General features: G+C 40.9%; 1 protein-coding gene and 1 pseudogene across 2 annotated transcripts in view; both read right to left on the reverse strand.

Moving 5' to 3' along the window:
* Positions 1–309: 309 nt before the first annotated feature.
* The window catches only part of LOC107537251 (cyclin-Y-like protein 1), a 33,648-nt gene continuing 16,874 nt past the window's right edge, over positions 310–17,083 (reverse strand). Inside the window, exons 7-9 of one of the 2 annotated variants that reach the window (XR_015715759.1) lie at positions 4,361–4,497; positions 3,407–3,515; positions 310–503 (exon numbers count right to left, since the gene is read on the reverse strand). Coding sequence is in view for 1 of the 2 variants with exons in the window: in XM_087825209.1 (XP_087681335.1) it covers positions 9,388–9,498; positions 10,635–10,797 (274 nt within the window). In the remaining variant the exon portion in view is untranslated. Of the gene's footprint in view, positions 504–3,406; positions 3,516–4,360; positions 4,498–4,520; positions 9,499–10,634; positions 10,798–17,083 lie in introns of those variants that run through there. The other variant, XM_087825209.1, reaches the window with a different exon arrangement.
* Positions 16,840–16,901, reverse strand: LOC148094368 (U6 spliceosomal RNA; annotated as a pseudogene).

Below are 17,083 nucleotides of genomic sequence, written 5' to 3' on the forward strand. Positions count from 1 at the left end.
CCCTTCTTCCCTTTGTTTTTCTCTGCTTCTGTCTATTATTCTCTCTGGCTGGCAACACAGCAGAAAACTATAGTGATATATAATAGCCATTATCTTACACACAACTTTTTCAAGTTTCAGTAGCAAAAAATGCATTATTTTAAGTACAGAGAAATTGCCTAGAACTGCAGTACCGGCAGGCCTGTCCACAGAAACACTTGGCAAGAACCGTTGTTTGTGTTTTGCATATATGTCTGCTTATCACCTTCAATTGAAATAGAAAAATGCTTAGAGCAGTGCCTGGTACAAAGCAAGTACAGCAAGTGTAAGTAAAGTTTTACAAAAGAATATAATGTAAATACATGGAAAACAGTTTGTACAGAATCACATCAACTCTTCATGTTCTTGGGTTCACAATGTCTTCTTCCATCTTGTCCTCTGTCATCAGATGTATATTGTCCCATCTCTTCTCTTTTGAAGCCATTTTCTTGTGAGAGTTCATTCTTTTCTAAAAGGGGTTGTTTCTAAAACATTAAAGAAAATATATTGGTTAACATCAAATTACTACTTAGAAATGCAAAACAAATATTTATAATATGAGAGTACATTGGAAATGACCAGTATTTCCTGTCTTGTGACTTGTAAGGTTACTCTGAGTACAAATTTGGGAGAGCAGTAAGTAAGGGATAAATCCCAATTACGGTCAAACTTGATGAATACATATATTTAACATGTAGTAACACAATTTACTTCACTGCACATATTTGGGGAACTAGTCCAGTTTCAGATGAGAAAGGGTCTCTTAATCCACAGCTGTCCTGGGAAGCCAAGGGAATTTCTAAATCATCTTCAACCGGAGGATTTCTGAGTAAACATAATATAATACATGAAATGTGACTTCTGTCTGTGAATCTCTGGACTAATACTGATCTTCGATGCACCAGAAAGGATGTAATTGCACAGAGCAAGAACCCCAGAACTCCTCAGAGGGATCCCCAGTGTACTCAGCAAGAGAATGGATCAGTGCATGCGTGTGAAAAAAACTACCCAAGGCCACGGACAGGACCATCCGAGAGGATCAGGGAGAACAGCGCCCCTCCCCCACCTATCATGTCCATTCTCAACAGCCACTCTGGGAAATGCCACTCACAGTGCGCTGGGCAGAGCAGTAAATGGGCCTTGCCTCAGGACTGGCAATAAGGAGCCCCAGACTGAACATAGTTCTGGCTCCATCTAACAGGTTTTAAAAAGACCTATAACAATCAAACTGTTTCTAAATAAATTATCTACATGCAAGGGAAAAGCTAAAGACATTTATAAGAACATAAAAATACTCAGCACCCAAAAAGTAAAATTCATGGTATCTGGCAGCCAATCAGGCTACTAAGCATATCAAAAAGCAGGGAAATATGACCCATAAAATGAGTAAATTGATAAAAAATGACCCAGAAATGACACAAATGTTAGAATTAAAGAACATTAACTTAGATAACATATTCATATCCCACATATTCGCAAGTCAAAGAAGAGACATAAAAGATATAAAAAGGACCTAAATAAATTTTTAAATGTGTGAGACAGTAATACAATGGATACATTAACAGCCTAGTAGACAATTCAAAAGAAGAAATTAATTAATGTTTGTTGAGGAACAGAAACCATCAAAAAGAAAAAGAGAAAGAGTAAAAAATTACAAAAGGAAGAGAGTCTCAGGGAGATGGGGGACAGCATCAAGCAGCCTAATATGTCTGTAGAAAGGAGGGACAAAGACGTATTTGATAATGTTTATTATCACAGATTCTATTCTACACTATACTGGAGGTTCTAGTCCACGCTATCAGGCAAGAAAAGAAATACAAAAAAGATGAGAATTTGAAAAGAAAAAATAAAACTACCTCTTTACAGACAATATGATCACTTGTGTAGAATATCAATTGTTATCTGAAAAAAAAGACTACTAGAACTAAATAAATATTTCTAATAACCCAGAATATAAGGTGAATATAATATTGGTTTTCTATAACATCTAATTTGGAAAAAATACAAATAATAATAGTGAAAATTATGAAATACCTAGGGATGATTGCATCAAAAAGATGTATAAGACTTGTACACTACAAACTCATAACATCGATAAGAAAAGTTAAGGATACCTAAATAAATGGAGAGACATATTTGGTTGATGAGTTGGAAAATTCAGTATTATCCAGAGATCAACTGATTCCAAACTAATCTACTGAGTCAACACATTTCCAGTGAAACTGTTGGGAAGATTTCCTGTTAGAAATTGAGAAGCCGATTCGAAAATTCATATGTCTATGTTAAAGGGCTTAGATTAGGTATAACAACTTAAAAAAAGAACAGCCCTAGACAGTTTGGTTCAGTGGTCAGAGCACTGGCTCAAGGACTGAAGGGTTCCGGGTTCGATTCCGGCCAAGGGCACGTTCCTTGGGTGAGGCTCAGTCCCTGGCCCTGTCGGGGTGTGTGTGGGAGGCAACCGATCAATGTGTCTCTCCAACATCAATGTTTCTTCCTCTCTCTCTCTCCTTCCACGCTCTCTCAAAAGGAATGGAAAAAATATCCTCAGGTGAGGACTGAAAAAAAACAATCTATGAAACAGCCTCTGAGGCATTACAACATGAGCTTATTTATTGGAATACATGAACATTCAGAGAAATGTTGTGTGTGTGTGTGTGTGTGTGTGTGTGTGTGTGTGTGTGTGTATACCAGTAAGTTAATAGGGTGGCACTGGAATTACAAGCTATTTTTCTCTTAAACAGATTTAGACTCTAGCATGGCCGGGGTGGCTCAGCGGTTGAGCATCGACCTAGGATCCATGAGATCGGGGTTCCTTCTCCTTCAGGGCACATGCCTGTGTTGCAGCCACGATCCCAAGTAAGGGGCCTGCAGGAGGCAGCCGATCAATGACTCTCTCATCATTGATGTTTCTATTTCTCTCTCCCTCTTTTTCCTCTTTCTGAAATCAATACAAATATATTTTATAAAAAAACAAAAACAAAAAAACAGATTGAGACTCTAAATCATAAAATATTATATATTATTGAAAATTAAAAGCACCTACTCCAAAATTAACTGGTGGTAACAATTGAGAACTTTTCCCAAGAAATTCTGATTGTAAGAAAAAATCATTTATATAATTTATTTTTCGATAGGGATTGGAAGTATAGTTTATGGTGTGAGAAAAATTCAAAAGCAGTTTCATCAAATAATAGTGCAATACTTTTTATATTATAGTCAAAATATAATAATGACAGATCTATGGTAAAAATTTCCCTAACTTTCAGCTTCGTATAACGCAGATCTTTGGGGAAGCTGATCCGTCGTCGTCCTGTGTAGTGTACTTTCAAAAATCAAAACCAGCAGAAGCTTCTCTAACAGCCGAGATCAGAGGCGAAGGGAAACCTACCTTCTCGGCGCCCTCTCCTCCGCTTCTGCGCCGCTGTCCCTCTGTCCCAGCTTCTCCTTCAGCATCTTCTGTGGCCTTTGCCAGAAGCAGCATCTCGTGCCGTCCATCCCTAGAGAGCACAGTGTCACTGTCACTGGTGTTTACAAGAAGCCTCTGCAGTGTTTCCACCACCAAGCAGGTCAGAGCAAGTCAGGAGCCCGACAGAAGCCAGGTCCCGGGTAATGAGTCGCCCTGGCTTTCGGACGGGCGGCTCCCTCCTGCCCTCCGACTGGGGGTGCAGCCTGGTTCTCTCTGGCAGGGTGATTTTTACTAAACCTAAACTGAAAAAGTCTCCACCTCACACTGAGGGCTGTGGGGGTTAAATGGTGTCTATAACTTTCACAATCGTCTCCTTAAGAGCAGACACTGGCTCATACATACAGTTTGTGGTATGAGTCTCAGTATTTTATGTAACAACTTGTATATTATAGCTGTGAAGAAAGATTCATGTGGGTAAATTATTTACACCTGAAATGACATCAAGAACTATGATAGACAGCTAAAATTAAATACTGCTCACAATTTTTCTCTTTATATTTTAAATGTATCACTCTGGCCAGTTTGCCTCAGCCTTGGCCTGCCTACTAAAGGGTCCCGGGTTCAATTCCAGCCAAGGACATGCAGCTCGGGTGCAGGCTTGATCCCCGGCCCCAGTCGGGGCTGGTGTGGGAGGCAACCAGTCAGTGTGTCTCTCTCACATCCATGTTTCTGTTTCTCTCTCTCTCCCCCCACCCCACCCCCTTCCACTCTGAAAAGTAATGGAAAAAATATCCTGAGTGTGGATAATACACACACACACACACACACACTTGAAATGTCCCTCTCACCTCTTCAGTTTTCCACACACACACACACACACACACACACACACACACACACACACACACACACACACACTTGAAATGTCCCTCTCACCTCTTCAGTTTTTCTACGAAGACTGTTTCCTCCCTGTGTGTCCCGCTGTCGTCTGTCCTCTCTGTCCATCCACAGTGGCCGCTGCTCCTGCTGGGAGCTCAGGTTGGTGTAATTTCCTGCTCATCGTGTCCAAGTATCTGAATAAAAGCGCGAATGCAAGTGAAGGTGAGTTGGGTGCTTCCCTTCTGGTGGCATCAGCTGCTTTGATGTGCCCGACCCCCCCCTTGCTCGCTTTTTATTTCTTGAACTACAGGAATTTCAGTTTTTCCCTCAGTTCTGCTCATGGGCTTGTAAGCCAGCGCTCCCCATATTCTGTTACACAGGTCTCCCCACCATGCCAGCTGCTCTTATGGCCAAAACAATGGTAAAATGTGGAGCAGATTCTTTCAAAACATTTTGCACAGTAATTATTCATAACTGAGTGGGCTTAGGGATATGAGTTTGCAAAGCAGGCTGGAATTACTGAAAACTGATTTCAGATCTAGAAAGAAAAACCAGATCTGAATTTCCTAAGAAAAAGATGTATCCTGGGCCCCTGCACCTTCCAAGGCCTCGATCAAATCTTCCATGTGTAGGCCGGGTCTCTGGGATGTCAACACGCTTAAGGAACTACCACAAATGAGCCCATGGAAGACAGAAGTCAGGCTGTGCAGCCCAGCCCCTCAGTGGATTAGAAGATTGCTTTCCTTTCCTAATTTTCAGCCTTCCCCCTCTCGCCTCTCCCCTGAAAAGAGCCATAATGGAAAACACCTTGGGAAAATGAAGCCAAGCAGACATGGTTTTGAATCCTAACTCTGTGATGCTAGTTCATTTTTCCTTGTGTTTAAAATTTTCTCCACTATAAAAGAGGGAAAATAATGCCATCCTTTCAAGAAAATTTCTGTGAAGATATGTGTAAAGAACATACCTGATTGCTTCATGGAAACAGGTCCTCAATAAACAGTAACTGTTCAGTTTAAAAGCCTACAACATTTTCCCCAAATTGCTAACATCTAGCACCTCTGTGTTTACCAATCACATTTCAGAAGTTGTTATGCATAAAATAATATGGACTTTATTTTTTTACCTTTAATCACATTTTGATAATTACATGTCAAATAATATTAAGTGATCTTCTTTCTTCTCTGCCTAATCTTTCAAGAGCTCCTCACTACAGCTAATATAAAATCCAAATTCATTACCATGGCATTGAAAAGGGCAACAGGATCTGTTTTCCGACTCTCTACAACCTAATGTCACGTCCACTAGAAACCTTTACACTCACTCAGGACAGAGAAACATTAAGCTAAAACTATTTTTCACTGTAATGATGAAAAAGCTTTTAATGTTATACAAAGTGTAGTTTGATAGTTAATTTAGGAATTTAAATGATTTAAGTACACATTTACAAATTATTTTTTTAATTTGAAAACAGATTAAAACTCAGGCATATAAATGTAAACACCTTTCCCCAGTATGAAGAGATTTAAATGGCAATGTGTCCACAAGGTAAGTATTTTCAGGGTTTCAATATTACTTAGTAAATTATTCCATGAAATCACTGAAAGACAAGCTCTTCCACAGCCAAGTCAGATATATATAAAGGACACTTTTTAGCACCACACCTGGCAAATAAGTGACACAAGATACACACAGCAGGCTGCAAACACTTTTAAGCAATCAAAATTTTCCCTCTTTTCTTATTCCCTTAAAATCTTCACTTTACTTTCAATTTTATTATAATATAAATTTATATTTCAACATCTTACTTACAAGGATTATAATTATATGAATAGAATACTGAGAGTGTTGCAGGGCGATTTAATAACAAACACTTCTTGTCAATTCAGTTATGCTATGAAAATTTTTAAAATATGAGAAAATACTGGCAGTCATGGTGCTTCACACATTATTGTAATGTGTCCTGCATTTTAAATAATCTTTCAAGCCATAGATCCAAGTAAAATCATTATACCTATAGTTTCTCTTTGTAATATAAAATCTTTAGGTTTAATGCTTATTCAACAAATGTGTATAAAAGGGCACAGTGCTTCGAAACTACATGGGTTCAACAACAGCTTTCTTTCCTCACTAATTCATATAACTTTTGAGACCTTTTCAGTAACTTATTTAGATTATGTTTATTAATATGGTACAATTGTAAATTTGAAAAAAATCCAAGTAAGTCAAAGAGCATTTAAGTCAAAGGTAATGCTTAGTTAGCACTTCTCTAAGTGCCAGGCCCCTTCCCAAGTGCTCTACAGGTCTCACCTCACTTAATCCTCATAACAACCCTGTCAGTCCTCATTCTGCACAAGAGGAAACTGAGGCACAGAGAAGAATCCTGTCAAGTGCACACAGCAATGAATAGAGCTGAGATTTCAACCCAGAGAGTGCTGGCTCCCAAAGTTAATCTTTAACGATGAATCAAAATACCTACTCCAATTTATCACCACGAACAATTTCATACATGTTTATATACATTTGTAAAGCAAATCTTAGTACTTTCAAATATTAACTCTCACTAGGGAAAGAAAATGATTCAGTAAGCATTAAAAATTAAAAATTTTTTGATTTACAATTTAAAAGGTCACAGTACTCTAGACTTTTAAAGTCTAGTTTTAATTTTGTGTGGGAAACAATCTGAAATTGAACTTGAGGATTCATTACTGCAAACAAGTGCATTACTGGAAGCCAAAACCATACACAGCACGCAAGCCAATGGAATGAGTGTTTGTGCAGAATGCAGTATTCACAATGGGGAAAACTTCAGGATCAAATAAAAATTCTATCTACCCTTTCCCAAGTTATACTAGTTTTTCTGTGCCTGATTAATTAAATAATTTTACTGGCATACAAAAGTTGACATAAATATAGTAATTTAGAGAAAGGAGGGAACCTAAATAAAAAGATTAGCAGGCAGGATGCTGGAACAAAGAAAACATGAGAAAAAGAACAAAGCTGGGAGAGAGGGAAAAAGAGGTCAAATAGATTGTTACCTGGAATAAAAATTCAATGTAAGTTCATTTCATTTGTCAACATGTAAGGTAAATTCTCAAATTTTCAGCGAACAAACCTTTCAAATTTATACGATTATAAAACACAAACTTAAAATATGGTATTATTCATATCCACTTTTAAAATGAGGCGAAGTAAATTGGAAAATTACCAAGCTATATTTTTCGGAGGGGAATTCAATAGAGTATGCCCACCAATTACTGGAGAACCAAAGTTAAGGTATTACGAGGCCATGGAACCTATCATGACGGAATGTACAGCACAGTCTACAGTCAGTCCGCAGTATATTCCAAGATACAAAGAAAAAATGTTACAGAAAAACCTAACTATTTCCTTACATTTTAATACAGACTGGCTTTAAGCACCTAATCTTTAAAAGAAATTTTAATTTGTTCAGCTATTCCTGCCAAAAGTTTGATAATCTTAGTGAGCTATTAAACATACTTACATGCAACCCAGTAAAACCTAGAAAATATTTAAAACAATATTAATGACATTTTTTACTATCATCCTTGTGAATATTTCCCACTCATTTCCTTCTACTGTATTACCAACTCTAAAAATGGTAAATTTTCTGAAAGCTTATACTTGAAAAGCCTGAAAAAGAGATGTGATTGAACTGTTCTCATTTTATAATTTCTTCCTTGCCAATGTGCTGCTCCTACAATTTGCCACTGTAACTGCAGAGCAGGAGAGGAGATTCTGACGTCACAGACACATTTTAGCTCAAGGAGGAAATAGGGCATCATAGACAGTCCCACAGGGAAAGCGAGATGGATATCACAGACAGTCAGAATTCACTTTCTAGAAATCAGTTGGCTAATTTCTTTAAAAATAATTTCCAGAGATGATAGTCGATGGAATGCATTATACATAGAATAAGTCACTTATTCAATATAAGCCCTTGGAACTACCAATTACCAAAGGCCACCTGCTAGCAAGATAGTTCCTAAAAAGAAAAAGAGAACAGCCACTCTTTTCCTCTAGCTACTGTACCACCAGAAATCTCCATTTTACGAGTTCATTCTGGCAGTTTTTAGGCCAATTACATAAGAATATTCAAAGGATAAAGGCCACAGAATATATGATTTTCATAATGAGAGGAGTTGTTACTTAATTTCTTTTAAAAAGGAATCTTTCCCTTGGCCAAGTGGCTCAGTTGTTGGAGTGTCGCAGGTTCAGATCCTGATCATGGCACATACCCGGTTTGGGTTTGATCCCTGGTCTCCGGGCCTGTAAGGGAGGCAACCGGTAGATATTTCTCTCTCACAGCTATTTTTTTCTCTCCATCTCCTTACCTCTCTCTCTAACATCAATTTAAAAAAAAGTGAAGTCTTCAAAGTCTGAAAAAACTGAAATTAAAACTCATAATCAAAATTACTTTAAAATAATTCTTATACAGTAACAATGTCTAAAAAGTTCAAGAGGAAAGGAAATAACACATAATGAAAGAAAAAAGTGCCCATTTTGAACTAGGGAGCAACAAAAAATATTTTTAAAATTTCTGATGTCCAAAAAGGCCCTCCCCCCCCCAATATCAAAGTAAACATTACAACATTTAAAACTGTAGTATATAGAAATAGGTACTTTAGGCTTTCTAAACGAGCATCAAAACTCAAAAGACAGTGTTATGTAGGTGGTTAACGAGAACTCTAAAAAAAGCTTGAGACACATTTCCCTTTTCAACAAAAATAGAAAGCAAAAATAAACAAATGTAATATTCTCTAGTAATTAAAATAATCAAAAGGGAAATGAAAAATACTAAGGCTCATGAATTAAGCTTAGGCTAAAAAGTTCCTCATGATGTTGAAAATTTTCATTTTGTTTTAAGAGGAAATACTAAACTTGCTGGAAGAGGAACCTTGGTATTTCCACAGCCCTTGTTACTGTAGATGAGAAGCTGACCATGTTAATTCCCCTCATTTCTCCCCTAAAAGGAAATCACTTAGCTGGGTCTGAGCAGGAGCGGTGACATTTCTCCATTCGTGGCACATGAGGGGCTCACCATGTCCCAGCCCCTCGCTCCTCATTTAAGATAAGATGGCACTGGCCCGCTGCGCAGCACTAAAGTTATCGCAGCTGCGGGATTTTCTTACAGCCGCCCTGCACAGGTTTTTGTTTTCACAATATCTGGAAATGGCCTAGGAGCAGAAATCAAAGAGAGCACAGACACGTTAGAAATCACAGGGCTGCAGCCTGAGCACAGAAAGCACCACCGCTGAGCCGCACATGCCGCTTCCTCAGGCGGGTGACAGCTCCTGCCCGTGGGCAGCTGCGGGCTCCCTGCCGAGCCCTTGGGCTTCTCCTTTAAGCTAATTCACTGAGGCGAGTCTCTTAGGGGCTGTGATTAGACGGCCAGAGGAAAGGGGGACGGAGGGTTTATTTTAAAGTTTGGGTTTTCTCAGTGGCGTCTAAGGCGTGACAGGCTCCTGACAACACTATCACCTGTTGCCTGCGCACTTGGTCCCTTAAATATAATAAACGCACGGGGGCAAAATCAGTGTTACTCAGCTATTTAAATTCTACCCAGTCTTTACTAGCTATTATCTGCTCTAAGCAAATTTAAATGAGACAGGCTTCTGCTGTACTTTCCTGAAAGGTAGGAAAGGTCTAATGATTGAAGCACCACAAGGTACTGTTTCACTTGCACTTTCATTATGGTAGAAACACCCCATTTCCTAAAGTGGGATCAAAGTCCCACAGAAAGTGTCCATTTCAGTTGTGAATAATTTTGTTGTATCACCAAAGGTCATAAGCCATAAATATGACTTTGTTCCATGTACTTTACCATTTCCATTAAAAGCCCATGTACTTTCTAACCGCGTATGTGAAACACACATTCCACAATTAATACAGGTCCCTCAGGTGAGCTTGTCTAACAAACTCACGGGACTGAACTGTGACACATACAGAAAAGGCATGAACTTGCAAAGTGAGTTAAGGTGGTAAGTAGGTTATGTTTGTAGATATGACTAGTGACTCAATTTTAAGAAATTATTGAAATATGGTTAGAAAAAAGAAAAAGTTTCAAAAAAACCATCAAAGATTAAATTTGATTTAAAATACTCTGAATCATGGTCACAGAAAAGATAATTTTCTTATAATGTGGGATTCATCCTATCAGCCATAAAAGATACTGGAAATATGTGAAAGAGTTAATAAGTCTTCTTCACCCTGGTGGTTGAAAAAGCTTTTCATTGTCCTACATAATCTGAGTTACCCACAGATGGTGTCTGGTGTCTGGTGGAAACCCCACTCTGTGACTCCGCAGCCTTACCTCCAGGGCCTGTGCTCTTTCTTTTCGCAGACAAGCAAACTCATTAGGCAATTTGTGGTCACTCGCTAGGGACCGAAGGTCAAAATAATATTTGGCATAGACACTGGCAGAGACGTGCAGACGAAACCGGAGTAAAAATAAATACTGCGTCTCCAGCTCATTTCTGAGGAAGAAGGAAAACACAAAACCCACACGGGGCGCGTCAGTCCCGGGCGCCCGCAGGCCCGGCTCAGCCCGAGGCTGCTCTGACTTAGTTACGAGACCGCAGAGGCCCCGCTGCGCTGCTGCGCTAACGCTCAGACAGCGCCCAGGGCGCAGGGCGGGGGCCCTTCCGCACCCCAGCACTTTGAGTTCGGGACAAGGGGGAGCAGGGGACGTCCCCCTGAGCCCTGTGCTGCTGGCCCGGGCTCGTTCCCCAGAGTCCCGGCGGCGCAGCTGGAGGCTCCCGCTCCTCCCTGCGCACAGGCCCCGCTGCGGTGCGGGCGGCAGGAGCTGCGGGGCTGTTTCTCAGCTGAGACCCTGCGGGCTTCCTCACCAGGCCTGTGCCAGGAAGGGGCTCATGAAAGGAGAGATGTGCCAACACAGGAGCGGGCACATCGCCATGGCAGCAAACGGAGCACTGAGAGCTGCCACTATTATCTTAGAGGGACAGGTCTTGAGGCAACAAGGAATCACCTCTAGTAAATAAATAAATAAACAAAGATGCCACACTCAGGGGGAAAGGGGAACCCTCCCCGCCCCCAGTGCACGGAGCTAATGTCAAAGGGCACATGCAAGTTTCTGTTCACCTGAACCTTACTGGGGAGAGAAACTGTCACTTCACAGAACTGGACACACTTTTATTTATTTATTTATTTATTTATTTATTTACTTATTTATTACGTTTTATTATTGTTTAAAATATTAACAGATGTCCCTTTTTCTCCCCAATGACCCATTCCACCCCGTTCCTTCCCCCTCCCCAGTCCCTCTCCCAACCATTGTCCATGTCCTTGGGTTGTGTATATATGGTTACTCTCTCCCCCTCCACCCACCCACCCTCCTCCATCCCTCTGACATTCATCAGTCTCATCTATGTTTCCATGTCCCATTTACATTTTCATCACAACTGCATGTTAATTTTGACGTATAGCACCTACCTATGGTCACCATGCCTGTTAATAGAGATTAATCATAAAGCAAAGCATGGTCCCTACAGATCATGCAGCATCTGGTTTTTTGTTTGTTGTTTTTTTAGTTTTTCAATGGCTAGATGGCTGAATGGCATACTATTTACAGGCACAGCAAATTTTCTGAGTAGCAGCTGCTCAGTTCAACTTATTTTTTGAAGGAAAATCATATATATATATTTTTGTACTTTTTTTTTTACTTTTTAATTTTAATTTTCTTTAAAATATTACAGATGTCCCTGGGAAATCATATTCTAAGAAGACACATAGATGTTGGAAAGTTTTAAGAAAAAGCTGATAGACACCAATTTTTCAGTTTAGACTCCAAGGAGATCACTACCAATAGGAGACAACAGCAGGTGGATAACACCAATGTACATGAAACAAGGTTATAGTGCCTTCCAATTTCCAAAGATCAAAAACAAAAGCAGTCTGTTATAAACATAGCTCCTGGGGTTTCTCTGTTCATACTCAAAGAGCATTCTCTACAGCTGCTCTGTATCTAGACACTGCCGCCATTTCCCCAGAAGCTCACATCGATGACACCTCACACAGTTCCCTGCACATTCTCTGATGTTATAACTAGAACCAGAGATGCACCAGCTGAGTCGCAGGTTTTTAGAAAACTTCAGCTGCCACCATGGTGGAGCTAGTGTTCATGAGCACAAATTATCCTTCCCTTGAGGGACCAGATGGAAGACTGATGACAGTGGTGTCAAAGTCACTTTAGCTTCTGCAACTTCCCCCCAAAAAGTAATTGCATTGGTTTCAAATTTATTATTTACTGTCATACCCTTTGCTAAGATCACTACCAGCAAGGCCACTCTGACTACTCGTTTTCACGATTATCAAAGTCTGCTTTTCTACCAAAAGCCATGTTGAAAGCTACTGATAATCCCTGGCCCCTTCTCTTCATCACAACTATTCTCACTTTAGTTCTCAATATGCATTTTGGTCATTCTGAAAGGGTCTTCTCTAGAGTAACGAGCAAAGGTAACAGAAACAAATTCTGGCTACTGCCCACCATCATCTCAATTTCCTATGATGTTAAATATAATCTAGAGGGGTCCTCTCACATTTTCTTAAATGCCACCCACAAACACATTTTTCAAAATTGTTATGAAATTCATTGAGGTCATACTGGTTAATCAAATTCCATACATTTCAAGCGTACAATTCTCTGATATATCATCTGTATATGGCATTGTATGCAGACCACTCAAAGTCAAATCTTTTTTCATCACCAGATATTGGACCCCTTTACACAAAGACATTTTCACTGTCAAGCAGGCACTCTGTCTGCTGGAAATACCTTTTGGGCTCATCCTGCCAACCGCCTTCAGGGCCCTTCACAGCAGCCGTGGTGGCCCGATCAAAACTCCTTGTGATGTTTGGTGTTTCACTCCCATCTCTGCATGCCAGCTCTGAGGAGCACCCTCATGGGTAACCCATGGCCTCCCACAAAGCACTGCTGTGGTTGCTGAGTGCCCCTGAAAATTCTCTAATGGGGTGGGCACTGGGAGAGGCCAGGGATGTTTCTCTAGCTGCCTGAGAGGTAGTGCCTTCCTAAATCATCAGATCTATTTTTAAACACGTGAGATGCTCATTAAAGAGCAGGAGAGAGCAAAGGTATCTGAAACCTGTATATATGGCTAATCTTCTATCATGGTTTCTTTAACAACAGAACTTTAGATAAATGGAGGAAAAGACCAGTAAAAGCAAATATACTATGTGTGATTTAGGTTTAAGCTAGAACCAGCTCAATAGTCTAGTGGCGCTAAGGCCATTAACAATGGCCAAAAATTTACTTCAAAGGCCAGATGTATGCCCCTGAAAAACGGACTGGGGACAACAGAAAAATGTTGAGTGGGATCCAAAATTGTGGTAGAGTAGATAAAAGTTACCCTCACTCCTCCCAGGACCAAACTGGAATTATGACTAAAATATACAGCCATCAATTTGAATAACCAATAGAAGACTAGCTGAACAGAAGTCTCATAACCAAGGATTTATGAAGAAGCCACTTCGACAGGCTTCTGGTAGGAAGGGTAGAGATTGAAAAGGGCTGGCCCCGGCTCCCACGTGCACTGGCCAAGCACCCAGAGGGCTATCTCAGCTACAAAGGTCTCCTCTTAAAAGCACAGGGTCTCAGCCCCACGCCCAGCTCACCAGCCCAGAGCACCAGAGCCAGGAAAAGGAGCCCACATAACATCTGGCTATGAAAATCATCAGGGATCTGTCTTCCAGGGAGAGACAGAAGTCTCATAGAAACCCAGGCACCCTCTTGAAGAGCCAGCACACAAAACCTTGTTTATGGTCACTTACCCAAAGCACAAACAAAAGGAGGGTGGCTCAGTGCAGACTAGTGAAAAGAAACTGAGATGTGTGGCTCTGGGGAAAGAGCTAAGGGACAGATGCCAGGATCTCTGTGTTGAGTCCCTGTCCCCCACTGCCCACAGACATCATCTTTCTTGGGCTGAGAACTCTTCTCCTGTGACATCAGCCTGAGGGAAAGCATAATCCCACCCTCCTGATCCCTGTCCTCTCACCCTGCAGAGCTCATATCTGACAGAAAATTCAGCTACCTGAGCCCAGGGACTAGAGGTCTGGGCAGATTCAGGGTGTGTCCGAGACTGAGTTTTGTGGCTTGTGTCAGAGGCCTTTTCTCACCACCCCCCTTCCTTAGAGCTTAATAAGTGCTACCTCACCCAATAAGAGATCCACTAGTTCCACCCTCTGGAATCCTAAGAGCCCTGCCCTACTGGACTTGGGGGTCTCCAGATGCTCTCGGCTAAATCAAGGACAGACTGAATTGTGTAGCCTCAAGTCGGGCCAATTTTCCCTCGCATGTTCAACTGGTGTAGAACCGTCCCTTCACATCACCAAATCTTGGTCTGTTTGGTTGACCCCAGATGACTCCCTGAGACATCAGTTCACCAAAAAAGTCTGCGGGTACCCAGCATTTGACAACTGGCCCTGATGTACTCTGGGATTTTTTTCCTGAGTGGCCTGAGACTCAGCACTGGCACCAAGACTGAATATGTATCAGTCTGATGAACACCACTTGCCTGTACCTGATGACTCACTGAGAACCTAACTCACCTCACATGGCACTGCCAAAGACTCTTTCAGTGACCCAACTTAACCGGCAGCCTACAAGTGGAGGCAGGTAACGGTGGATTGCGAATCGCCTTGGACCTTTCACTGACCTGTAACAAAGCTCACTGCTGGTGGGAGGTGGCCTTGATGAGCAGCTTGGCCCTTCCCATGCACTCCCAGTCAAAAGCAAGGGCAGCAGCAAACTGTGACTCACTTTATAGCTCCAAGGTGATTGCCCAGGGCCAGTCACAGGTAGAGTCAGACATTGATGTGCATGAGTCAATCCCAAAAGGCCTCAAACCAACACATCCAGTGGCAAACTTCAGGCAACATCAGAGCAGCACTCAATTAGCTCCATAAGCAGCACATCCAAAGGGAGATCTCAGGAAGCAAAGACCCTGCTGAGGTGAATTCTGCTTCATGTGGTAAACTCCTGCATATCAGCTCATACACTGTGGTCAAGGTCAATCGTAACAGTCAAACAGCATGAGGGTCAATGCCACACACAGATGGGCCAACAGCAGTCATGACTAAACTACAACAGAAGCGCTTATGTATCTCACACAAGAAACATTCCTAGAGCACCAGTTAATGTAATCACAGAGTGTGCCAAGGGTCCCACAGGATACCTACTACATAAGGCCACCCTACCAAGACAAAGAGACAAAGCATAATGACTTAACACACAGAAACAAACACAGAGAGGTAGTAAAAATGGGGAGATAAAGAAACATGCCTCAAATGAAAGAACAGAAGAAAGCCCCAGAAAAATAATTAAATAAAATGAAGTCAAGCAATCTACCAGATACAGAGTCCAAGACAATGGATATAAGGATGCTCAAGAAACCTAGTGAGAACTTCAACAGCATGAAAAAAGGACATAGAAATCATAAAATAGAGCCACTCAGGCCCTGCACAGTTTTGCTCAGTGTTAAGAGCATCATCATGAGGACCAGAGGGTCATGGGTTAGATTCCTGGTCAAAGGCACTTAACTAGGTTGCTGGTTGACTCCCTGCTCGCAATCTGGGAGCATGAAGGAGGCAACCAGTCAATGTGTCTCTCTCACATCAATGATCCTCTCTCTCTCTCCACCTTTCGCCCTCCCTCCCTGCCTCCTTCCCTTCCACTCTGTCTGAAAAACAATGGAAAAATATCCTCAGGAGACGATAACAGAAAAAAACACACACCCAGTCAAAATGGAAGAATACAATATCTGAAATGAAGAATACACTTGAAAAAATAAACAATAGATTAGATGAAGCAGAGGGCTGAATCAGTGATTTGGAAACAAAGCAGCAGAAAACAATCAGAACAACAAAAAGAAAACAAAATTATAAAAAATGAGGATACTTTAAGGGACATCTGGGATAACATGAAGGTAACAATATCAGCATCATAGGGATCCAAGAAGGAAAAGAGAGAGAACATGTGAGCATGTGTAATTAAGAACTTATTTGAAGAAATAATGACTGAAAATTTCCCTAACCTGGTGAAGGAAAAAGACACAGGAGTCCAGGAAGTGCAGAGAGTTCCAAGTGAGATGAGCCCAAAGAGGCCCACACCAAGATAAATTATAATTAAAGTGGCAAAGATTAAAGACAAAGAGAGAATCTTAAAAGCAGCAAGAGAAAAGCAATTAGTTACCTAAAAGGGAGCTCCCAAAAGACTGTAAATGATTTCTTTGGGTTTCTTTTTTTACTGTTAAAGCCTTCCTTTTTATCTTTTAATTTTATCTTTATTGTTGACAGTATTACAGATGTCTCCTTCCCCTCCCTAGATCCCTTCCACTCTACACACACCCCATCCCCAGGCTTTTATTGCACTATTTTCTGTGTCCATGGGTTGGGCATATATGCCTGTAAATTCTTTGCTTAATCTCTTCCCAACTCAGCCTTTTCTTTTGATATACGTCAGTCTATTGCATGCTTCACTGTTTAAAAATATGGAACGCTGGACAAATTTGCATGTCATCCTTGTGCAGGGGCTATGCTAATATCTAGGAAGTGATCATGGTAACTGATTTCTCAACAGAAACATTTCAGGCCAGAGGCACAGGCAGGACATATTCAAAGAGATGAAAAGGGAGGATCTACAGCCAAGACTACTCTACCCTCTAAGGCTATCATTTAAAATTGAAAAAGAAATAAAGAGCTTCCAAGAAAAGAAGAAATGAAAGGAGC

Source organism: Miniopterus natalensis, chromosome 1 (genome assembly GCF_054644295.1).
Source record: "Miniopterus natalensis isolate mMinNat1 chromosome 1, mMinNat1.hap1, whole genome shotgun sequence".
Taxonomy (NCBI): domain Eukaryota; kingdom Metazoa; phylum Chordata; class Mammalia; order Chiroptera; family Miniopteridae; genus Miniopterus; species Miniopterus natalensis.